The sequence below is a fragment of the Vicugna pacos genome, chromosome 20 (assembly GCF_048564905.1).
Source record: "Vicugna pacos chromosome 20, VicPac4, whole genome shotgun sequence".
NCBI classification, from domain to species: Eukaryota; Metazoa; Chordata; class Mammalia; order Artiodactyla; family Camelidae; genus Vicugna; species Vicugna pacos.
In genome coordinates, this window is record NC_133006.1 from 26,484,170 (window position 1) to 26,507,608 (window position 23,439).

Genomic DNA, 23,439 nt, shown 5'->3' on the forward strand with positions numbered 1-23,439 from the left:
ATGAGGTTTTTGGTGACATTTTAAGGGGGTAGCATTTGAAAAATGGTAAATAAAATAAAAGGAAATAGAGTGCACAATATAAAATTATTTTTATATCACACACAAAGAATACACTTTAGATATTTGTTCTAAAATAGCCCACACTATGCAATCAATTCAGCACAACTAACCTGAGCACTAACTATGTGCATTATTCTGAAGATTTCTGTTTATAATGGAAGTAAGGTACAACTTCTGACTTTCAGTGTTCATTAAAATGTTCCATGAAGTAAAAATCAGTAGCTAATATTTATCTGGTGGTTTTATACTTTTTTTCAAGGTTTTAGTAGGCATCATTTTAAGTTAACTTTATGGTTCTTAGAGGAATATAAGTCAACCACTGTAGGCTCCATTTACATATAAGAAAATAAGAACTAACAAATGAGGCCAAGTTATTGATATCTCTCGTATGTCCAGTTATTTGGTATTCTTTTGCTAGAATTTGGAGAAACCTAATTTATGGCCCAAATTCTTTCTTTAAGATCAACATTAATAACCTCTTAATTTGCTAAAAGGCATCCTGCTATTCTTCCCCTTCAAAGAATCCTAATCATAGCTGCCAAATAAATACTCAGCTTCTCTATTTTGAAGAAGAGCTGAAGAGATAGAAACGGGAGTGAAAAACCTCCAGGCTTTCACGTACTTTGTAATCCAAGCTATCTGAATCCACTACTTCCCTAAAGCCCAAACTCAAGACTCATTTCAGTAGAGATTATTTTCATTGATGTCAGTGGTTTTCTCTGTGTTGGATTTTTCTCCAAAACAACAAAAAAGTTCTGAAAAAACAGAGACGATAACTCATTTATTTCCAGGCCTCGTTTGACTTTGGTTTCAAAGTGCCACAATGACCTCAGCTACTGGTGGCAATACCCTTCTTACCAAACTTGGGTCTCCGTAAACAGAATGACAATGGGACGTCTTTTTTCCGAAATGAAGTACTTGATGTTTGACACTTGAATTGAGCACTTTGGGTTAGTAATTAACCGCATTGGCTTGCCTCCTAAACGAGAGACTTTTTTTAGAAAGTGTTTTCATTAAAGATTTAAACTGAGAGAGGGATGGAGAAAAACATTTTTATACGTCACCTATTTACAGGTGTTTTTCACTTTCAAACGGCTCCAAAGCGTCGCATTATCTGCAGTTCAGCTTCCTTCTAGTTCACAGGGTTCCCCAGAATATTTAGAGATAATCTTTTATTTAATTTGATTTGAGAAAATCTTAGGGAAAAAACATCCATCTTTGCTGGTTTACTAACAATTTAGGAACCATGTTATTATAACTATATGTAGATAAGTAGAGAAAGAGAAACGTACCGCGCATTGGTGGTTCAGTGGTAGAATTCTCGCCTGCCACGCGGGAGGCCCGGGTTCGATTCCCGGCCAATGCAAATGCTTGTTTTTTTCCCCCTCTCTGCGATGGAAAACATTTTCTTTGAAAAATCACAAACAAGAAATATTTTAAGGTAATTATCCTTCTGGTATCCGAGTATGGCTGAGAGAAGCCACAGTTAATCACCCTTTTACAATGTCACCTTTATAAAGGAAATTCCGATCTCAACTGATAGAAGTCTTTCGGAGGCGAATTCTAAGTCGGTAGTGTCTGGTGGAGTGTAGCCATTTATAGACATAAATGTAGTCTTTCTACTCTTCGAAGCAGCTTAGAAAGATATTCATAGATTAATTTCTCAGAGTTAAATAATTGCCAAAAATTTTAACCTTGAAATATGAATTTAAAAAATATTGCCAGCACTGGAGCAGAGTGGCGCAGCGGAAGCGTGCTGGGCCCATAACCCAGAGGTCGATGGATCGAAACCATCCTCTGCTATGTGTGTATGTTTTTTTCCTTCCCCCCCGCCTTGATTGAAACTCCCTTTTACAGAATGGGCTAGAAGAAAGTTTACCGCAGACTACCACATAGAGATTGTGAACCAATTCTGGGTATGTAAGAATCCCTAAGGCAGTTTGTTAGAAATACTTATTTCCCGTTTTTAGCGGAGGTAAATCTTATTACGTCTGGTAAATCTTATTCATTACGTCTACTATAATTTGGTCCGTCAAGTTTGGGGACCACAACACCTCTCAGGGATTGGAATGTGACAATCGTTAAGGTTTTTGGTATCTAATAGGCCCGACGAAGAGTTACAATTTATAGTGACGCCTGTAATCAACATCTCAATCTTCAAATTGTTGATCTTTCTACCATGATAACAGGCATCCCTGAGCAGTTATTAAAATGAAAGGACGGTTGTAACAGGAAAGATATTATTCCTCATGGGAATATATCTTGAGTTGATAAACAGGCATGTAGTCGTGGCCGAGTGGTTAAGGCGATGGACTTGAAATCCATTGGGGTTTCCCCGCGCAGGTTCGAATCCTGCCGGCTACGGAGGTACGTTTTCTTTCCAGGTACTTCACCTTCCTGGACCAACCGTGGAAACTAAAACATCAAGAGTATACGCTCTTTTCTGTTATCCTTACCTTCTTCCATAAAATTGGAATCAGGTAATTCTAGTATAGAGAAAATCTTTGAAAATGACTTTGGGTAAACACTAGGGGTTTCTGAGACCATTATAAATACCTTGAAAAAGTGCTCAGGCATGAATTCATTTTGAATTGCTATCTCCCTATCTGAACTTCAGCTCAGGTCTGATTTCTGAAAACTCGCCTGCTTCTATCTTCCCCGCTTGATGTTCTTCCAAGAATTTACCTACATCCAGTGCATGACTACTCTACTCCTGAGTATTTTGATGTTTGGAATTAATATCTCAAACAGAAATTTTCAGTATTTCCTCCTTCTAGAGCCCTCTTATCATTCCTCTTGAGAAGCCAGATTGTAGAGAGGAAGCATCAGTTAAAGAATTTTCAAAACTGCTTTCAGATGTTGGCTAAATTTTATTAAAAAAAAAACTGTTTTGCTTGCTAAAACTTTCTATCACTACACATGCAGTATATGCAACATAAATTAAATATAACAAAAATTCATCTTGCCATGAATGACTGAAAAATTGTGCTGAACAGTGGAATTTGACACAACACTGTAAAATGAGTATGAATCAATAAAAAATGTAAAGAAAAATTCATCTTGTATTAAACTTGCAATCAATCCATCAGGAAATGAAGATAAGCAAAAAGAAGGATGTAAAAATACTTAAAAAGGAAAAAAAATTCTTAGTCCTGAAATTACCAATAACTTCCCATCTTATATTAAACTTTTTTTCTTCTTGAGTTTTCTATTCACACATGTCCTAGAGGATTTTTAAGTGTTGACACTTTCTTCTACAAACCCATATATAGACAAATATTCACGGCCCAGGTTAGGAATTCAGTAAATGCAGCTTTCGTTTTGTAAGGAATGCCAGCACTCAAATCCTGCAGGGATCCTGAGAAAAATTACAAGCAAAGTGAGCTCTGTTCGTCTTCGTACTGTGGAGCATTTTTGTTGCCTCACGGGATTCAGGGAACTAAGCCCTTCTTCGCTCATTCAAGACACAACTCATTTCAATGAAGCGCATATGACACACTCAAGACAAGGTCCCAAAATCTCTCCAGGAAGAAAGTGTATTGTCTCGAAAATGCACGTGTCACGGCCCCATGGTGTAATGGTTAGCACTCTGGACTTTGAATCCAGCGATCCGAGTTCAAGTCTCGGTGGGACCTAACGCTCTTTTAGTGTCCTCCATTCGAGTCTCTTAAATCACCGTGGTACCTCGAGGAGGCTACAGACACCTTAGCATTTGAGCTGCCCATCAGCAACGAGAACAGCATCCCCCACGCTTTCCTCTGGGATTTCATATCTGGCCCCTCCTTCGTTGAATCAGAGCCCCCTCAGATATTTGCAAATTTAGATTATTGTCTGCGTGACTTTTCGCGGTTCCCATCCCGGACCTCAGTTCTGGGTTCGAGTTCCATTAGTTTCTAACCCACACCGGGTCCAGAGATTTTCGTAGTTCCTGGGAGCCCTGGTTGTCGCGTGGAGCCTCTGCTGTCTGGGATACATCAGATTCTCAATATTTAAAAACCGAAAATTATAGTTCACAAAATACTTGGTATGCTGGGTTCTTCAATGAATTTTCATAAAAATTCCACCAAAAAAAAAAAAATCACTCATGGTGGCCCCATGGTGTAATGGTTAGCACTCTGGACTTTGAATCCAGTGATCCGAGTTCAAATCTCGGTGGGACCTACTTAAGTTTTTGGTGGCCTGTTTTCCTCAAATCGACAATGTATACTGTTTTATGGATATAACCTTCCCACCCATGCTTTCTCCTTCTGGAAGGTAACTCTTCTCGGTCTCTTGAAAAGTATCCTCTTTATATCATCTTGGGTCTTTGTGGAATACTATCCACTCTCTCGACATCTACACTTCCCTGGATTTCCTAAAGTCAGCCCTGTTGTTTGCGTGTTCAGGGTCTTAAAAGATCATGTGTCAGAGGCCCCTCTTGCAAATCTTTTTTTCTCTGAAGCCCTCTTAAAACATCGGCCTGATGCAAGAATATTCATAAGAACTGTAGTAGAAGGCAGACAGTTTCTCATGTCAGGATCTGAGTTAGCACTGTGGACTCTGAATCCAGCAATTTGAGTCCAAATCTCTTTGGGACCTTAGCAACATCTTACTAATTTCCCTCTGTGGTTCTCTTAAAGCGTTAAGCCAGATGTACACATCTGGCTGCAGGCACTGTCAGTTACTTCGAAATCAACACCTAAAGCAACATAGAGCCACTGGCCAACAGACATTATCTCTGACTACCCACCTCCAGAATTCTAGCCCTTCTCTCCCTTACACATGATGTCCCGTTTTTCCTTTTTGCCCAGAGTTCTTCCAATTCTGTGAAGTTAGAATCCTGGCTCCAGTGATAAAGAGTTTATATTTTATGATCCCTGCAACTCAAGTCCTTCCTTTCCTGGAGCCTACTTAGAGTGCTCCAGTGGCTTCCAAACACTAACATTGTCTTGAAAAAGTTCCCACTACACAGTGATACCCTTGTTGAGTATGTCTTAGTACATTAGAGACGGTTCTAACTCCTTTAGCTTATGTGTTGTCTGCATTATTTTGGAGAATAACTGACATTTTAGAAGTGTACATCAGTCTTTCAGTAGAGATCCAACTTTAAGGCCCTCATAATGTAGTGGTTAGCACCTGGACTTCAAATCTCAGTGGATCTGTCTCAATTTTGGTGACCTTGCCTTCACATCTTCCTGAACCAGGAATACACCCTGATATATAGACACTCCTGTAGACTTGCATTTCTCCTCCTCCATCAACATCCAGCTCTTTGGTCTTTCCCCTGGATGCTGAAAATTGCCCTCTCCCCAACATCCTCATGTTTTGCTAGAATATCTCCTCTCGATGCTTATTTTTTCTTTGCCTAGAGCCTGCCTGAAGTCAGTCAGATCCTCATAAGTTAATTTTTTGCTTAGGTTATTAAGAGTTCATATGTCAGAGGCCCCACCTGTGACTCTTCTCTGGCGCTCAGGCAAATGCTCTGTAGGCTAATCTGAACCAAGACATGAAAATGTCCAAACCATAGAGTGATACCCTCGCTAACATTGTCATCTGAGATCTTCCATTGTCTATATATAGGAGGCTCTCTCTTACTGTTTCTTAGATTGAGTTTGTGCCCAAACATTTTAAAGATCAATGAACAGATGCATTAGCATACACGTCCTTCCTTGAAGGTTTGTAATACCAAGGTCTTATGGTGTGATGGTTAACCCTCTGGTTTCTGAATACAGTAATCACAGCTGTCAGTGGGACTCTGAACGACTTCTGTTGACTTTCTCGCCACAGTTTCAACATGTATCTTCCAGTGCTATCAGTGACAGCAAAAGAAGAGCCCCCATGAATGCCTCTGGCTTCTTAAAATTGTTCCAGAAAAAGTCCTGCAAACTTCTTCCTGCCTAGTAAGTCCCAGTTATGGTAATATTTTAGAATCTCTGTTAGTTTCCTATTGCTGATATAGCAAGTTACCACAAATTTAATGGCTTACAACAAAAAAGATTTATTTTCTTACAGTTCTGGAGATCAGAGTCTAAAATCAAGGTGTCAGCAGGGCTGTGTTCCTTCTGGAGACTTCAGGGAAGGATCTGTTTCCTTGTCTTTTTCAGCTTCTAGTGGCCTCTTCCTTCTGTGTGTCACCTCTTGTTTCTGCAGTCACATTTCCTACTATTGAATCTGATCTTCCTTTGGGTCCACTTGGATAATCCAGGATAATCTCCCCATCTCCAAATCCTCAATTTAATCGTATCTGAAAAATCTTTTACCATGTAAGGTAACATATTTTTAGATTCCACATACAAATGAAATCATATAGTATTTGTCTTTCTCTAGCTGATTTATTTCATTTAGCATAATACTTTCAAAGTCCACGTTGTCATGAATGGAAGGATTTCCTTCTTTCTCCTGGCTGAAAACTATTCCATTGTATATATTTACCACATTTTCTTTATCTATTCATCCGTTGACAGAACTTAGGTTCTTTCCATAGCTTGGCTATTGTGAATAATGCTGCAATAAACATGGAAATGCACATATCTTTTTAATATCTTGTTTTTATTTCTTTTGGATAAATGCCCACAAGTGGAATTGCTGGATCATACAGTAATTTTATTTTTAACTTTTTGAGATCCCTTCATATTGTTTTCCTTAGTGACTACACCAATTTACATTCCCATCAACAGTGCACAGGGGTTCCCTTTCCTCCACATCCTCACCAACACTTGTTATCTCGTCTTTTTGATGATAGCCATTCCAACAGATGTGAGGTGATATCACATTGTGGTTTTGATTTGCATTTCCCTGATGATTAGTGATGCTGAGCATCTTTTCATATGCCAGTTGGCCATTTGGATGTTTTCTTTGGAGAAATGTCTATTTGGTTCCACTGTCTATTTTAAAATCAGATTGTTTTTGGTTTTCTTACTGAGTTGTATGAGTTCTTTATATATTTTGAATATTAACCCCTTATATGATATATGGTTTGCAAATATTTTCTCCCATTCCATAGGTTGTCTTTTTATTTTGTTGATGGTTTCTTTTGCTGTGCGGAAGGTTTTAGTTTGATGTAGTCCAACTTGTTGATTTTTTTCTTTTGTTGTTTGTATTTTTGGTGTCAAAAAATCATTGCCAAGGTTAATGTCAAGGAGATTTTGCTCTATGTTTTCTTCTTGGACTTTTACAGTTTCAGGTCTTATGTTTAGGTTTTTAATGCATTTTCAGTTAATTTTTGTGAGTGGTGTGAGATAGAGGTCCAATTTCATTTTTCTATATGTGATTATCCAGTTTCCCCAACACCATTTATTGAGGATATTGTTCTTCCCTATTGGGAATATTTTTTGGCTCCCTTGTTAAATATTAATTGACCATATAGGTGGGAGTTTATTTCTGGACTCTGTATTCTATTCTATTGGTCTGTGTCTATTTTTAATGCCTATGTCTACTGTTTTGAGTACTATAACTTTGTAGTGTAGTTTGAAATCAGGCAGAGTGATGCCTCCAGCTTTGTTTGTTTTTTTTTTTTCTCAGAATTGCTTTGATTATTCAGGGTCTTTTGTAGTTCCAAACAAATTTTAGGATTTTTTTCCTATTTGTTAAAAACTGCTATTGGAATTTTGATGGAGATTGCTCAAATCCATAGATGGCTTTGAGTAGTATGGATATTTTAACAATATTAATTCTTCTACTCCACGGTCATGGGATAGCTTTCCACTTGTTTGTGTCTTCTTCAATTCCTTTCATCTAAGTCTTGTAATTTTCATTGTACCATTCTTTCACTTTTTTGATTAAATTTCTTCCTAAGTATTTTATTGCTTTTGATTTTATTGTGAATGGGGTTACTTTACTTCTTTTTAAGATATTTCATCACTAGTGTATAGGAATGCAACTGATTTCTGTATATTGATTTTATATCCTACAACTTTACAAAATTTGTTGGTTAGTTTCAAAAGGTTTTTGGTTGAGTCTTTAGTATTTTCTACATATAAGATCATATTCATCTGCAAATTAAGACTATTTTCTTTCTTTCTTTCTTATTTGGATGCTTTTTATTTTTTATCTTGTCTTATTGCTCTTGCTAAGACTTCCATTACTATGCCGAATAAGAGTGGTGAGAGTAGACACCCTTGTCTAGTTCTTGATCTTAAAGGAAAGGTGTTAATGTCTCATATGGAGAATACTCCTCCTGCTGAGGAGTTATATGAATATAACTAGTTTAATGATGGCTTAATATACATAGTTGAAAAGAAATGACAAAATTCAACTTGATTTTTAAAACAAGAGTAGTCACTAAGTCCATTCTTCTCTGTTAGGTTCTCTCATTTTCCCTTAGTAAGAATATTTTGTAATTTTCTTCAGATCCACATCTTTGGCCGGCTCCCCTCCCTCCCTGGACTGTAGTCTCTTCCTTATTTTTACTCCCTTTAACAAAGTAAGAGGGCCATTTGTAGAAACCAAAGACTTTGTCTTCATTAGTGAAAAACAACAACGATGAGAACAAAATAATAATATGATTTCCTAAGCAGAAGATAATAGAAAGAAAAGAAACATAATACTTATCCAGATCACCTCGCGCCAGTGACGAGGTGGCCGAGTGGTTAAGGCGATGGACTGCTAATCCATTGTGCTCTGCACGCGTGGGTTCGAATCCCATCCTCGTCGTCTACACTATAGTGTGAGAGTAAGGTTTTAACCTGCTTGTTGGTAGCTGTTGTGCTGCAGGCAGCGGATGGGGCGAATGATCGCTGTTAACACCCATCATCAGCACATTTTATAGAGGAATTAGGAGGTTTGCGTCATATCACATGTATGGGAGAGTTAAAAATCTAACTCTGCTCCATCTGCCCAGGCACAGGTGTGCTCACCTGTTCTCCAGCTTCTCCATCTGTATCAAAAACTCAGATTTTGGACCCTCTGCCTTACTCTATGAGTTTTGAGTCAACTAGTCTTCCGCCTCCCTCCTGCTTGTGTTCCAGGAGTGGTGGCAAATTACACGCCACTAGGGAGTAGTAATTCTATACTGTATACTCAACCCCTTTCTGTAGCTTACTGTAAGGCGAAAACAGGGGGCAGGTGAGATTTTCATGGGATTATGTGCTAAAATTCAGATCTAAGAGGCAGAAGATGATCAAAGAAGGAAGAAACAGAGTCTGGAGCACTTGGAAAAGACCCTTGTTTATTCATCTAAAATACAAAGAGGAGAATGATGCCTTCATTTGAGGATTCACGGAAGGGACTGTAAAGATTATCTCTTTGAAAGTCCACGGCCCGCACCCCCCCAACCCCGCCCATCACCTGTCTTTATTTTACAGATGACAAAACTGAGGTAGAGACTAGACAAATTAATTGTTAAAAAATTTATATAACCAATTTTTCCTTACTAAGGTTCCTGGAAACCAAGTTCTTTTAGATCAAGTGGTTAAGGTGATAAAAGCCTTTCCAACATGTTCCAATCCCGTGATTGGGATTGTGAATTTTAATACCTGGAAAATCCTTCTGAAGTATGCTTGTCATAGGCCAGCAAATCTCCCAAAGGTTTTGGAGGATGGAGACCTATGAAGTAAGATTTTGAAACAATATCTGTCTTTGAATTTTCCCTAATAATTTATGGCTTTTGTGGTATATGTGGTTCAAAGAGGATTTACAAACTTTGACCCTTTAATCTTGAAAATAGGCTCAGGAGATGATGATCCAGATTGGAAGCTGAAGTGGATTCTTGAGGAATTGGGTGATATGCTGTTTAGATTTTGCATTTTCTCCAAAAAAGAACCAGAGGTAATTGGATGCCTGATTAGTCTTCCCCTTCTTTCCCCTCCATCCTCACTTTACCTTATTTGAGAATAAGGTTGTAGGGGTACCACCCTTTTATAGCTTTGTCTTTCATCTTTGCACACTGTAAATATTCAACAGGTATGTATAAAATAATCACAGGCATTGTGTGTGTGTGTGAGAGAGAGAGAGAGAGAGAGAGAGAAGATCAAAACTTCGTCCAGGTAGAATATACCTAGAGTGTTTGTCACTTCTTTTAACATACATCAGAGGATGATTTGAAATGTGCTAATCTCCTGTTCCAAATTTGGGAGGTAGATTGAGACAGTTTTGCCCCTGTTCCTCACCTCTTTTAAACCCAAAGGGTATGTTTTTTTTTTCTTAAATACCAAAGAGAGAAGGAAAGTGCAATACATTAAGTAGAAAAGAGCTAAGCCTCTTGGTTCTTTCTTTACAATATATTCACAGAATCAGTTTCTCAACACTTCCACTGCTGCCACTGCAGTTCAGGCCATCATGAGCCAGCCTCCCACTCTCCCCTCTCACTCCTCTCACCTTGCTCTGCTACAACCTGTCCTCAAGCTAGCAGCCAGCATGATTCTGCTAAAAGGTACATCAAATGATGCCACTCACTGCTCTGAATTTTCCCACCCTCCACTCCCCTTTCACTCAATGTAATTACATTTGGCTTATAAGAGGTGGGAAGGGCTAAATTAGGAGTTAGAGATTTGCAAATATTAACTACTTATATAAAAATAGATAAATAAATTTATTCTGTAAAGCACAAGGAATTATATTCACTATCTTGTAGTAACCTATAATGAAAAAGAATATGAAAATGAATATATGTAAGTATATGTATGACTGAAGCATTATGCTGTACACAAGAAATTGGCACATTGTTACTGACACATTGTAACTGACTATACTTCAATTAAAAAAATTGGCTTTTACACTGAGTGCAAAGGCCCAGGGGCACTTGTTATTCCCTCTTCCTGGAACTCTTCTCCAATATTTCCTTGGTTCAAATCCTCACCTCTTTTAATCAAATATCACTTTCACTGGAATTTACCTGACCACTGCTCCCTATCCCCTTCCCTTTCTTGCTTTTTCCCATAGCACCTACTACCTTTTTTATTAAACACCTAATATATACCAGGAAGTATTTCAAGTGAAATAAAAGAGAAACATATCACTTACATTATTAATGTCTAACTTTTAGTAGATACTTAACAAGTAAGTCAACTCTAATAATGGAAAGTAGTATAATAAAGTTTGGTATCTGTCTACTAATGAGTAGTGAACCACACTTCTGGAGGCCTTGTAAATCAGAAATCCTTTTTTGTAGGACTATTGGCAATTTATATCAAAAGCTTTAAATATACATACTCTTTAACTCAGAAATTCTACTGCAGCAATTTTATCCCAAGGAAATAGGACATATGCAAATAGATACCTGCTATAGGAATATAGAAAACAGTACTCTTTATAAGAATAAATACCAGTAACAGCAGAAATGTATAATCAATAAGGGATGGGCCACATGCACTATGTTACGCCTAAATAATAGAAGACCACCAGACCATGTTAAATTATATGAAAGAAGTCACAATGGAAAATAAATAGAATTACTAAATAAAAATTAAAAGCTGTCACTTGGCCCAAAGCAGCCCCTATCTAAACAAAAATATAGCATGTTAAAATACAGAAAACTGGAAAAATCTTTTACTCTTCTGACATGCAGAGGCTGTCTTCAACTTTTTGACCATCTCCTTTTAACTTGGCTAAGTGATGGATAAACGGGAGATGTTATGTAAAAGTTAACTGCCTCTATCACTGGGGAAACAAAGAGGTAATTATTACATGTTTTAATATTCATTGCTTTGACCTAGCAAAAGCACTAATGACCTCCATGGGATTTGAACCCAACATTTGCATCTATCTGAAATCAAACACCGTATGTTCACCAGGACGTCAACAATTAGAAATTAAGTTTTCTTCATCCTAAATTATTATTAAATTCAGTTATTTAGGCACACAAAAAATGTTTTTGTATATTTCACGCAGCTATCTTCTCTGCCTTCCTGTTTGCATACACACTCTGAAAACATCTGGGCTCTCTTAATGGCCTTAACATTCTGCTTTGTAATTTAGGTTTGGACATGAGTTCTCATTCTTTTGATGGCAACAAAACCAAAGGAAAAGAGAAAGTTAGGATGGAAAAGATAGGCGAAGAGTGAAAACCAGTGACAGGCTTTACTCCAGCAGCAACTGGAACTCAGACTAGAAGAGAAATGTGAAGAAGACGTTGTGGCCTTGGGGGAAGCCATCAGGAAGAAGCAGCAGCAGGGTTCCCCCTGTGCTGTTCACTGGGGCCTCAGTTACAGAGAGCTCGGCTTACAGGGCAGAATTCCCTTTTCAAAGAGGCTCAACACAAGCCCAGCCTGTGAAGCTGAAAGTCCGGCACTCAAATCCAAATTTGGGGAGAACTTGAGACCCCTCCCAAATTATTAGAAGGGCTTATTTCAGTTTTGAATTTCAGCCACTCTTCATCCCTGACACCGTTCTCCCAAGCTTTTGAGAATAATCTTTTAAAAATAGAACAGGAAGAAAAGGGTTCGGAAAACACATGACTTTGAACCTCCTACATAGCAATTACTACAGAAGCGCAAAAAAACAGCTGCTAACCACGAAGAAATTCGAACTCTCAATCTTCTGATTCGAAGTCAGATGCTTTATCCGTTAGGTCACATGGTCCCTGAGGGTGGCATTTTGCTGAGCCACTTAGACAGCATAATGAAAGTATTGTGAGCTTTCTGACCTCGTCCTGAGTTGTGAAAGTCACATCATGACAAAAAGGCAGTGGCCTCCGCGCCTCCCGCGCTTTTCGTCATTAGAAAAATGGAAACTCTAGATTACCAGGGTTATCTGGGGCGACGAGGGTAAGCATCGATAATTATTTCGGTCTTGCTGGATATGGGTACTCCATCGACAGAAAAGTCATTTACTGTACGACCTTCTAGCAGAGAAACTGAAGTTCGTGGCAACTAAATAATGCCAAAAGATTGCATATTGCCTGCATCGAGGGTTATTTTTGAATAAAGAGAACTCAGAGTGTCTTTCTTATTAATACTCACACTCACCATTTTCAAACACTAGGCATTTGGGATGCCTACCTGGACAGTTGTCAGGGAAACCGCACCCCGAAGGCAGTCTTACTACATATACATATATGGCAGTATCTACATGATTGTTTTTCTTGTCACCTGGCAGGGATATCTGCAGGCCCCTAGGCATAACAATTTCCCCCTTTCCCATGGTCTTCTGGTATTTCCCAGATTATTATAATGTGACATCAAAGCACTTTGTCACAATATATCTCTATCTGTTTGAAGAAAAGAATAGGTTTCTCGGGGTTTTCAAGAAGTCCAGGGCCATTACTATTATTTGAGGCTCCCATATATTAAAATATAAATACTACAGTAGAATTACAAAAAATTTGACTGTAACAAATTTTACATTTGATAGATGAATCAACATAAAAACCTGCTGCAATAAAATCATTTTATCGTCAAAACATTTATAATGTTCAGTAGAGGGCTTGGCCCTATAACGTGATATAAATTTAAAGTTATATTTTGGAAGTCTTCTTTCAAACTTGTCAGTGAATCTCTGTCTGTGACCTCATGCACATTGTTTGAAGATAATATCAACAGTCTTCACATTAGTCATTTCCTGAATTTTCCTAAATCCCAGACCCTGGGAGCATTGGCCTTTCTGGCTCATTTGTGATAAGTGTAGGATTTTCTTGACTAATAAATTAGGATCTTCTGGAGTACAGAAATGGGTCCTTTCACATGGTCTTTCTTTCCTGCCTGCAGAATAACATCTGGCAAATAGTAGGAGCTCAGTATAAATATGCTGAATTTCTCATAAACATATATTTTTGATTTTTTGTGTTTAACTTTAAGGTGGAGATTATGTAACAAAAAGATCCTTCTATCCTGGAAATATTTGAATATGGAGTTGTTCTCTCCTTTTTTTCATGGAAGCAGGAAGATGGTGGCTAAATCATCATGGGTAGTGTTGGTGGAAGTGGTGAGAAGTGGTTGAATTCTGGATATGTTTTGAAGGGTTTGCTGATTGGATTGAGGGTGTGAGATAAATAGGGAAGTCATATTCATCTCCACAATTTTTTATGGTAACAACAAAGTTTCCATTTACTGAGATGGGGACCACTGCAGAAGGAGTGCTTTGAAGGTGGAGTGTGTGTGGTTAGGGTGAGAAGTTCTGTTTGGACATGTTAAGTTTGAGTTGTGCACTGAACATCCATGTGGGGATGACCAGTTTGGAGTGGTCAACATAAGATTATACACACACACACACACACAAACATCTGTATATATATATATATGTATGTATGTGTGTGTGTATATATATATGTATGTGTGTGTGTGTGTGTGTGTATATATATATATATACACACACATATATATATATATATATATTGTTATTTCTCCAGCCTGTGGGAGACTTCATCTTTCAGAAGATCATCATCGAGCAAACCCAGCCAAAATAATTTTTGAGCATGACTGGTGTTTTGCTTTCCATGGCTTTCCCCCTCAAGCAAAAAAGATCAACTGTGTCATCCCTGAAGATGGAGGACAAGAAAGCCTTCTCTAGTATTTGCTTGTGCATATCTTTTTCCTGTTGTGTCTGCACTTTTTCCTTTGTTGTAATAAATCCTAACTTTGGGTATATGTTGATTCATGTGAATCCTTCCAGTGAATCACCAACTACTTGGTGGTCATGGGGCTACTGGAAATAACTATCATTTTTCCCTTGGTCCCATTGCACTTAGTATACAATCTTTTTAAAGAAATATCTGTATTACACATACTTGTGTATACCTTATACATATATTATACATACATCTTTACATATTTACTTGCTTAAGAGCGTGTCTATACTGTACGCTACTTAATGTCTTTTCTTAGCGCCTAGCACAGTATCTAACACATAAATATTTGAATAGTAATCCTTTCTGAGAGAGGAAAATATAAAACAGTCCATATGTATACTTTAGAAAATGAGCATAGAGAATAATTCTGTTAGATTGTAAATGAAGGTAGAGACACATTTACCAGCAGTGGTTGAAGTGGTTTTCCCTGGTCAGAGTACATTTGTGGCCACCCAAACTCTGCACTGTCTCAAACTGCTACTTATTTATTCCAGAGAGTAAATCTCTGGTAGTTGCAAAGAATCTGCGTCAAGATGGTCCAAATTTCTTGTTGGTCACCTTAACCACATGGTCATAATTACCTAAGAAGTAGTGCTTTACTAATTATGTTATAGAAGGAACTATAACTCAGTATCTTGGCTTCCACCCTTGCCTTCAATTTATTTCAGCATTTTCCCTGCTTCATAGGGCCACGAGAACTGTCATAACTGGTGGCAACAATAGCACGGTCATCCTGGCAGCCAAGAAATCCGGTTTATTATGAGAGGACCTTAGTTAATGAATGTAAATAGTTCCACTTTTATTTTCAGGAAATTATTTTGATTCCAGAAACTTTTTCTTTTTAAAGGCTCCATTTTATTTTATTTTCTTATTGTGAGACAAACCTACAAAATTTTAACTACGTAAGTTAAGAAAACACCTGACTTAGCAGAGGATGGTTTCGATCCATCGACCTCTGGGTTATGGGCCCAGCACGCTTCCGCTGCGCCACTCTGCTCCCTGCTAGGCACCTTCTACTAGTAATACTCTTAACTTTGGTCGGATGCGATTTACTAAACCTCAAGAGAAGTCTACGGGAGGTCGCCTATTTATTTCAATATTCTGGCTACAAGTTGCCAAATCTCTGGAATAATGTCCCTACTAGAACCAGAGAAAACAAAACGAAGAGTAGAAAAATAAACGTTAACATTGTTAAGTTACCAGGCGCAGGGGTGAGGGATGGATAGATAAATGAGAGTTATATGTTGTAATAAACATAAGGAAAGAAAACAAACGAGATGGGAAAGGAACTCGGGCTTCCGCGCAGCGAGCGAGAATTGTACCACGCAATCATTAACCAACCATGTACTCGCCTTCAGGAAGAAAACCCTTTTGGTCAGATTTTCCTTGGTTTGGTGATGGAAAGGGTGAAGTATTGTAGTTTCTGAGTTTCTTAGGATGGGGGTTTGGGTTGAAGGAACTTTACTGCAGGCAGCAAAAATGCTGGAGGCACTGTAAAGTTGAGAGCAAAGTTGGCTTCCGCATTTCAACGGAAGTTGCCGCAGTTCTGGTCGTGAGGGCCAAATCTCCTGTGCAATCATCACAAAGCATCCCAAGGAGCAAAAGATAATAAATAAGAAATGTTAATTTTTGTAGTCTGATGTAGTTGTAAAAAAACAAAGGTCCGAAAATTTCCATTTAGGCTGGAGAGGCTTCTGCGGAAGGCACATTATGTGGGCGGGGACTACGTCGTCGTGACGTCACCTCTAACTAGGGTCGCAAGGGGGGGGGGCTGGCGGGCTCAATGAAAGTGCCCGAGAGCGCGCTTTCAGTTCTCAATTCGGTCCGAAATCCACGCATATAAGGGTAATTGCCTGCGAGGCTCTGCCTGTTGAGTTCTCTGAGCGGTGTTAGTATGTCTGGGCGCGGTAAAGGAGGTAAAGGCCTTGGAAAAGGGGGTGCTAAGCGCCACCGCAAGGTTCTGCGAGATAACATCCAGGGCATTACTAAACCTGCTATCCGGCGCCTGGCCCGACGTGGTGGTGTGAAGCGGATCTCCGGCCTCATCTACGAGGAGACCCGCGGGGTGCTGAAGGTGTTCCTGGAGAACGTGATCCGGGACGCCGTCACCTACACTGAGCACGCCAAGCGCAAGACGGTCACGGCCATGGACGTGGTCTACGCGCTCAAGCGCCAGGGCCGTACTCTCTACGGCTTTGGTGGTTAAGTCTCCTGTTTTCAGCAATCTTAACACTTTTTACCAAAGGCCCTTTTTAGGGCCGCCCACAACTTTCGGTAAAGGAGCCTAACACTTAATTCTACAGTGGTTATTCTCTAGGATCTAGCTTTTCTTTTTTTGTCGCCAAATAGTAACGTTAAATCGCAGTTTATGTTCTAGAAAGGTGAGTATCTCAGCTTGAAGTATCTTGCTGCAGTGTGGTTTTAGGTATAGTCTTGCGCACTATGATACTTCACGTGACAGTGAAAAGGCTTGTGTGTGCTATCTGCCCCAGAAAGATTTACTCTGGGTTAGGAATGTAGGCAGCGTTCTCGAGTACCAGAAAGACTGGCTTAAACTGCCGGCGATGTAGCGACTGGAGGCTGCCTTTACCCCGCCTTTCTTCTGTGCTCAAGATGGCGGCGAAGGCGGGGAACAAAGGGCGCCCGCGGCGGGAACCCGCGGCCGGAAGAGGCGAGCTCACGAGTGGGGCGGGTCGTTCCCCTGGGCAGGAGCGCGCTCCTGTGCTCATGTGGCGTGACGCTGCTGCTCGGCTCTGCCGACCAACACCCTTGTACCAACGGCACTGGGGGAAAAATGAAAATTTACACGCGGGGAGACCCCTATATTCTGACTTCCTCTAATGAGCGTTTAAAAAAGTGGTTAGTGTATGTTACTTAACATTAATGCCACCTGAATTTAACAGTTGAGTAAGCTGTACACTCAGAATATTTTACGTCACATTAAGTATGCACTATTAAAATAGTTCAATAGTTCCCATAGAATCACTCAAACTAAAACCAAATTCCCTAACTTCTAATACTCAGTCCAAATGAACAGATGTTTGTTATGCTGCAAATGTCATCTTAGATACCTGGTTTGCTAAGTGGAGGGTCCAATCATGCCTTTGTTTCTGTCTCATGTCTCAATCTACAAGTTTTGTCTTCCTCGATTACACTTATTTTTCAGACATTGATTTGCTGTAGACCTGGCCTGCAGACTATCTTCGTCTCATTTGTTTCCGAATGGATCATTATCCTTGACTCCTGTACCCTGTATGCCCTGCAAGGTAGAAGTGATTTTTTCAGACTTAAATGAAATGAAATCATGTTAATTTTCTTGTCGAGGAACGGTTTAAAGATTTTTATGTAAATACTACTGTACAACATCAAGAGCACCTGATGTCAGGCTTATCCAGATTCAAGATGATGGATCCAGCACTGGCCTAGAGTTACTTAACTGGTTTCCTGGTAAAATCAATTTTCCTCCTTGTGGCCTGCAACTAATTTGTAGGGTGATACTTTGATAGCCAGAAAGCAGTGGAGTCATTTGGAATCTTGTCTGTTTTAAAGATACAGACTCCAGTGCTTAAATATGAAATGAATAAGATGTTACTGGAGCTAAGGTATCAGTTTGAGGAGATGAATTCATATGAGGGTATTAACAAACAAAACAAAGCACATAGCATGTGCCAGGCACTGCTTGATGCTATAGAATTATAGCAGTGAACAATTGAATATTTCTGTATTCTTGGACTTTTATTTGTCAGGGTAGGGAAACAAACAAAACAGGTAAATAAAACATGGTGTTTCAGATGGTGCTATGAAATCCAATGAAGCTGGGGAAGACATTAGTGTGGGGAGGAAGGAGGTGATATTTTAAATGATATGGTAATAGCAAGCTTATAAGTGATGAGAGGAGAACAGATTGAGAAAGTGAAGTTCCTAATAGAAGACCAAGAAGGAAAGCCTAGAGGTAGCAAGTAATTATTGTGGTTGAGCAGATGGAGGGCAAGAGGGTGTGGAGGAAAAGGAAACGAGATCTGAGAGGCAAGTGGAGGTGAGTAGTTCCTGTATAACCTTCCTTATAACCCAACACATCTATTAAAGAGGTACCACTAGTCCTGGTGAGACATGAAAAGATCCCTGGAAAATAAGCCACACGTTGCTTGAATTGGCCAAAGCAGGGAAGTCTAATAGTCACAGGCACTAGGTTGTCCTCACAACAGTTCAGGGGAAGATGATTTTAAAAGAGGGGCTTAGATTGTTAAAAGGGGTTTGGAATGTTGGTCACACTGCCAGACAAAGAAATCCTAATTGGTGTCAAATGCTACTGGCTTTGAGGCCTACTTTACTTCATTCAAGGCCTCAGGATTCTGAGATTCCAAAGTGGGCAGGACCAAGGGCACCTTCCAAGCACTTCAACCAGAGGCTTTAGCAACAGCTACTATTTTGGAGGCACTTTCTTTGTGCAGACAACGTCCTAAGTGCTTTACCTGTGTTCTATTGATCACCCCAGCAATGCCATACAGTTGCTAATTATTATTCCCATTTCAGAGGTAAGGAAATGCTCACAAGAGTTTAAGCAATTTCCCCAAATTTAACATTCAGGACTGTATCATATCCTGGAGGGTTGCCCCTTAAAAAGTGCTTATAGATTTCATGAACACATGGTTTTAAAATGTATTTAAAATCAACTTTGAAGAGCAAGAAAGGAGTGTCTTAATTATACGTGGGGTTTAGGGAATTTTCTTCAAGCATCACCATAACATGTACTCGTTTGATGTTCACAAAAGTCTGTGTAGGTGTAGGGAGGAAAACCTTCCTTTCGAGGTTCTTTGGCTGACCCATTTGATGATTAACAGGAGGAAAAACAAGGTAGCAACATCTATACCTCCTGTATACCCTGGAGATACCCAGCAAACTGAGTACATCTACGAAATAGCTGAAGCCACCGCCTTAAATACCATCTTCAACTAAAGACAAAAGATGCTGGGGGTGGGGAGTCAGTTGTGGAAGGTAACTATGAGAAGCACAGTTCATATGGGTAAGGTTATTATACAGATGTAAATTGTGACTTTTCCACAGATGAGACAACTTAGCCATCCTCCTCTTCCAGGTTCATCGAGACGCTGGAGGTTTCCCTAATGAATCTCTTACAAAGGTAACTTCCTATTGTTTTCAGAGCTTGTGTCATAAAAATAACCAGAGCCCTTTTTCGGGGCTGGAGCCGACTTAGCTGGTTCAGGCATTATAAGACAGAACTACCACCACAAAAAGAACACTGGTAAAATACAACCACAAGCACATAGCCTTAGTATTTATTTGGCCTATATGCAAATTACGGATGGCAGAATTACATTCTCTGATTGGCCTTCTCAGCATCGTAACCTCTGATAGGCTGTTATCTATTCCATACTCTCATTGGCTCTTTCCTTCGCTCACCCTTACGTAATTTGACCTTTCAACTACAGACTTCCTATGTAAATTAGAAGCGTTTAGATCTGGCTTTTGATTGGCTGAAATTTGGGTTCGGCCAATAGCACAGGCTGTTTTACCAAACCGCCGCAGTGTATAATAGTCTAGTTTCTTGCGTTTCATAACGTTTTCTTGGATTTTTAACCTGTCTGTGCTATTTCATTATGTCTGGTCGCGGAAAACAGGGCGGCAAGGCTCGCGCCAAGGCCAAGACCCGCTCCTCGAGGGCCGGGCTCCAGTTCCCCGTGGGTCGAGTGCACCGCCTGCTCCGCAAGGGTAACTACGCTGAGCGGGTCGGGGCCGGCGCGCCGGTGTATCTGGCGGCGGTGCTGGAGTACCTGACGGCCGAGATCCTGGAGCTGGCCGGCAACGCGGCCCGGGACAACAAGAAGACGCGCATCATCCCTCGCCACTTGCAGCTGGCCATCCGCAATGACGAAGAACTCAACAAGCTGCTGGGCAAAGTCACTATCGCCCAGGGTGGTGTCCTGCCCAACATCCAGGCCGTGCTGCTGCCCAAGAAGACTGAGAGCCACCACAAAGCTAAGGGCAAGTGAACTTACCTAAATATCGTGCGTGCAGCTACAACCTTATACCCAAAGGCTCTTTTCAGAGCCATCCATGTTTTCACATTTGAGAGCTTGTAACTAATTCTAACACTGGTTTAGTCTGCCCACTAGGGAAAAAAAGACACTGCCGGAAGCTGAGAATTCTGTTTTATTTCGTGAGATTTCTGAGGACTTCAAGCTCGGGAGGCAGCGTCTCAGATCTGAGACTGCCCTGAAGAAAGGGAAGAGCCAGGATATAGGGGTTTTTGCAACCAAGACGAGGTAGTGGGAACGCCAAAAGACTACCACTAATTAAAACGAGCTATGTCAGAGTAATGAACTTAGTATTTTCTATGTAAGGGAAGATGCAAGGGTCTGGGCTCTTAAAATTTCTTTTTTTATGCACCGTATCTATCTAGGGCCAGTATGCTGTTCTTAACCATCCTGAGTTTCCACAGGGTGCACCGTTGGAGGTGGCTGTGGTGGCTGAGGGCTTGGCATCATGGTTGTAGTGGCTTGATAGCTACGTTTTTGTTTTGAGTAAAAGATTTATTCGGAAAGATACATAACTCCATACTGCGGGCTAACTCATAAGGCCGAAGGGGCTAAGAGGCTTGGGGGTGTTAAAGCAAGTGCCATCTCTAAGGCAAGAGAGAATGACCCAGGCCTGGGAGACACACATTCCATAGACAGAATGTGGGCCATTTTACTCAGAAGGGCGAGCGGCCTCCAAACATCCTTAACAGATATGACAGGCAACATTTTCCATTCACATCTATAAGCCTTCAACAGTTAAAGCCATTGGATATAAATATACCTTTTTCAACGTGTTATTATCTTGGCTATTTCACATGACTGCTTGGAATGTGGTTCAGGGATACGGGAGTTTTACGAGAAAATAGCATCGTAAACGGGTTTTAGTTGTGAGGAAGCAAGTTTTGGTACCGTTTACAAAACCTTGAGTAGTCTCCAGATCTTTAGAGAGGAGAATATTCTATACTGCGGAAAAGGCGGGTGGGGTTGGTAGCTTGGGATATCTTTAAGACATTGAAATAGCAAAATGAGAACCACTGGCAAATCAAAGATCAGCGCGGGCTCTTCAAATTCTGAACCGAACCATAATCTCATTTAGGCACTACAGCAAAGTCAATCGTTTGGCGCACTGTTTGCCTATCACCTCTAGCCCAATCGCTTTACCTGTGGCTTCCCAGAGTGGAGATAGGAAGTGGCAGTCCAGGGAACTCCAGGTTCCGTTCAGAAAAAGCAACCGCTGAGAAAAAACAATAAAAGTAAATCTCTTCTCAAAAGCTTGGTCCTCGGAATTTTAGGCCACATTACATAGATCTACTGGGTCAGAACTGGCATATTCCACAATCACGAAGTGGCTCCTTATTTACAATTTGAGATGAGCTGAACTAGAACAGTAGAAAATTAGCTCCTATGGTTAGTAGACTATAACGAAGAGAGGGATTGGAATGTGGAGTAATTCATCCAATCAGAACCTGTAGTAATTAACCAATCACATCGTTGATGCTTCAGCCAATGGTTTCATTTCGCGGGACTTTTGAAAAACCGCAAGGCCAATCAGAATGATTCTGAGTGTATATAAAGGCAACCTCTTCCTCAAGCCATCAAGTTGTGCGTTTTTCTCCGTACTTCTTGCAATGGCTCGTACTAAGCAGACTGCTCGAAAGTCTACTGGCGGCAAGGCGCCGCGCAAGCAGCTGGCCACCAAGGCGGCCCGCAAGAGCGCGCCGGCCACGGGCGGCGTGAAGAAGCCGCACCGCTACCGGCCCGGCACGGTGGCCCTGCGCGAGATCCGCCGCTACCAGAAGTCCACGGAGCTGCTGATCCGCAAGCTGCCGTTCCAGCGGCTGGTGCGCGAGATCGCGCAGGACTTCAAGACCGACCTGCGCTTCCAGAGCTCGGCCGTGATGGCGCTGCAGGAGGCGTGCGAAGCTTACCTGGTGGGGTTGTTCGAGGACACCAACCTGTGCGCCATCCACGCCAAGCGTGTCACCATCATGCCCAAGGATATCCAGCTTGCCCGCCGCATCCGCGGGGAGAGAGCATAAAGTTTTTCCATCTGTTTAAATCCAACTCAAAAAAGGCTCTTCTAAGAGCCACCCACGTTTTCTTTAAAATAGCTGTTACTAAGTTTGTCTTACGTAGCAACTTAAGGATTTAATGCTGAATGTTTGAAAGCAGCTTCGCCTGGGACATCGGTGTGGGGAGTTTTTCTTGGGTTATTGGCTACATTTGTTTTTCATGTGGGATTTGATACGAAGTGTCCTTCAGTCTCTCAGTTAAATACCCACCTGGGCATCGATGGGTAGGTTACATACTAAAGTTAAAAGATAACTTTGGCTGGTGGGAAATAGGACTTGATACATTCTGTAGGCCGTTAGAAGGGGCAGAAATCAGTGTGATGTGATAATCAGGTTATCTGAGCATGTGGATTATGAAAGGTAAGTGTTATCCCCTGAATTTCGGTAAAGGTGAGTGTGGATTTGCTGTTTGCTCCTTCCAAACTGTGTTCCATGCAACTGGGAAATAGAGCTTTGGCTGTTGCTTTTTAGTGTCTGGAACTGTGCAAATTGTTTCAATCTCTGCAAAGTAAAAGTGAAACTTTTCCTGTGAAATGTTTGTCTTTTTACACAGAGAACAATGAGAGCACTGTTTTGTTTATAGTTAACTTGTCACATAAGAAGTTAGACTACTCAGGAAAGATTTTTAAATACACTTACGGGTGGCAGAACCCAACGTAGGGAGCCCAGCTGGCTTCTACAGTCTCACTACTCAAAAAATGTGGTCTACCACCAGCAGCATGGGCATCACTTGAAAATGTGCTGGAAATGTAGATTTTCACACCCTACCCAGGTCTACTGAGTCAATCTA

At 40.5% G+C, this 23,439-nt stretch overlaps 3 protein-coding genes and 7 non-coding genes across 10 annotated transcripts; 9 read left to right on the top strand and 1 right to left on the bottom strand.

Moving 5' to 3' along the window:
- The first annotated feature begins 1,355 nt into the window (after positions 1 to 1,355).
- TRNAG-GCC (transfer RNA glycine (anticodon GCC)) lies at positions 1,356 to 1,426 on the top strand. Its single transcript has one exon. It is a non-coding gene; the product is annotated as a tRNA-Gly (tRNA).
- Positions 1,427 to 1,791: 365 nt separating this feature from the next.
- TRNAM-CAU (transfer RNA methionine (anticodon CAU)) lies at positions 1,792 to 1,863 on the top strand. The gene has a single exon. It is a non-coding gene; the product is annotated as a tRNA-Met (tRNA).
- Positions 1,864 to 2,342: 479 nt separating this feature from the next.
- Positions 2,343 to 2,424, top strand: TRNAS-UGA (transfer RNA serine (anticodon UGA)). Its single transcript has one exon. It is a non-coding gene; the product is annotated as a tRNA-Ser (tRNA).
- Positions 2,425 to 3,623: 1,199 nt separating this feature from the next.
- Positions 3,624 to 3,695, top strand: TRNAQ-UUG (transfer RNA glutamine (anticodon UUG)). Its single transcript has one exon. It is a non-coding gene; the product is annotated as a tRNA-Gln (tRNA).
- Positions 3,696 to 4,149: 454 nt separating this feature from the next.
- Positions 4,150 to 4,221, top strand: TRNAQ-UUG (transfer RNA glutamine (anticodon UUG)). The gene has a single exon. It is a non-coding gene; the product is annotated as a tRNA-Gln (tRNA).
- Positions 4,222 to 8,609: 4,388 nt separating this feature from the next.
- On the top strand, positions 8,610 to 8,691 carry TRNAS-GCU (transfer RNA serine (anticodon GCU)). Its single transcript has one exon. It is a non-coding gene; the product is annotated as a tRNA-Ser (tRNA).
- Positions 8,692 to 15,464: 6,773 nt separating this feature from the next.
- On the bottom strand, positions 15,465 to 15,536 carry TRNAM-CAU (transfer RNA methionine (anticodon CAU)). Its single transcript has one exon. It is a non-coding gene; the product is annotated as a tRNA-Met (tRNA).
- Positions 15,537 to 16,379: 843 nt separating this feature from the next.
- LOC102532586 (histone H4) lies at positions 16,380 to 16,758 on the top strand. The gene has a single exon (XM_015251767.3). It carries the CDS (start codon positions 16,434 to 16,436, stop codon positions 16,743 to 16,745), a length of 312 nt encoding a protein of 103 aa, XP_015107253.1. The 5' UTR covers positions 16,380 to 16,433; the 3' UTR covers positions 16,746 to 16,758.
- A 994-nt stretch (positions 16,759 to 17,752) lies between these two features.
- On the top strand, positions 17,753 to 21,611 carry LOC102533078 (histone H2A type 1). Its single transcript, XM_072944712.1, has 3 exons — positions 17,753 to 17,805; positions 19,635 to 19,679; positions 20,179 to 21,611. The coding sequence occupies exons 1-3, from the start codon at positions 17,794 to 17,796 to the stop codon at positions 20,548 to 20,550; spliced, it is 429 nt and encodes a 142-aa protein (XP_072800813.1). The 5' UTR covers positions 17,753 to 17,793; the 3' UTR covers positions 20,551 to 21,611.
- Positions 21,612 to 21,754: 143 nt separating this feature from the next.
- Positions 21,755 to 23,183, top strand: LOC140687616 (histone H3.1-like). Its single transcript, XM_072944714.1, has one exon. The coding sequence runs from the start codon at positions 22,131 to 22,133 to the stop codon at positions 22,614 to 22,616; it is 486 nt and encodes a 161-aa protein (XP_072800815.1). The 5' UTR covers positions 21,755 to 22,130; the 3' UTR covers positions 22,617 to 23,183.
- The last annotated feature ends 256 nt before the right edge of the window (positions 23,184 to 23,439 follow it).

Coding starts and splice junctions, on each gene's coding strand:
- LOC102532586 (XM_015251767.3), top strand. CDS start 16,434: ATGTCTGGGCGCGGTAAAGGAGGTAAAGGCCTTGGAAAAGGGGGTGCT.
- LOC102533078 (XM_072944712.1), top strand. Junction 19,680..20,178: donor CTAATGAATCTCTTACAAAG/GTAACTTCCTAT, acceptor CGCGGAAAACAG/GGCGGCAAGGCTCGCGCCAA.
- LOC140687616 (XM_072944714.1), top strand. CDS start 22,131: ATGATTCTGAGTGTATATAAAGGCAACCTCTTCCTCAAGCCATCAAGT.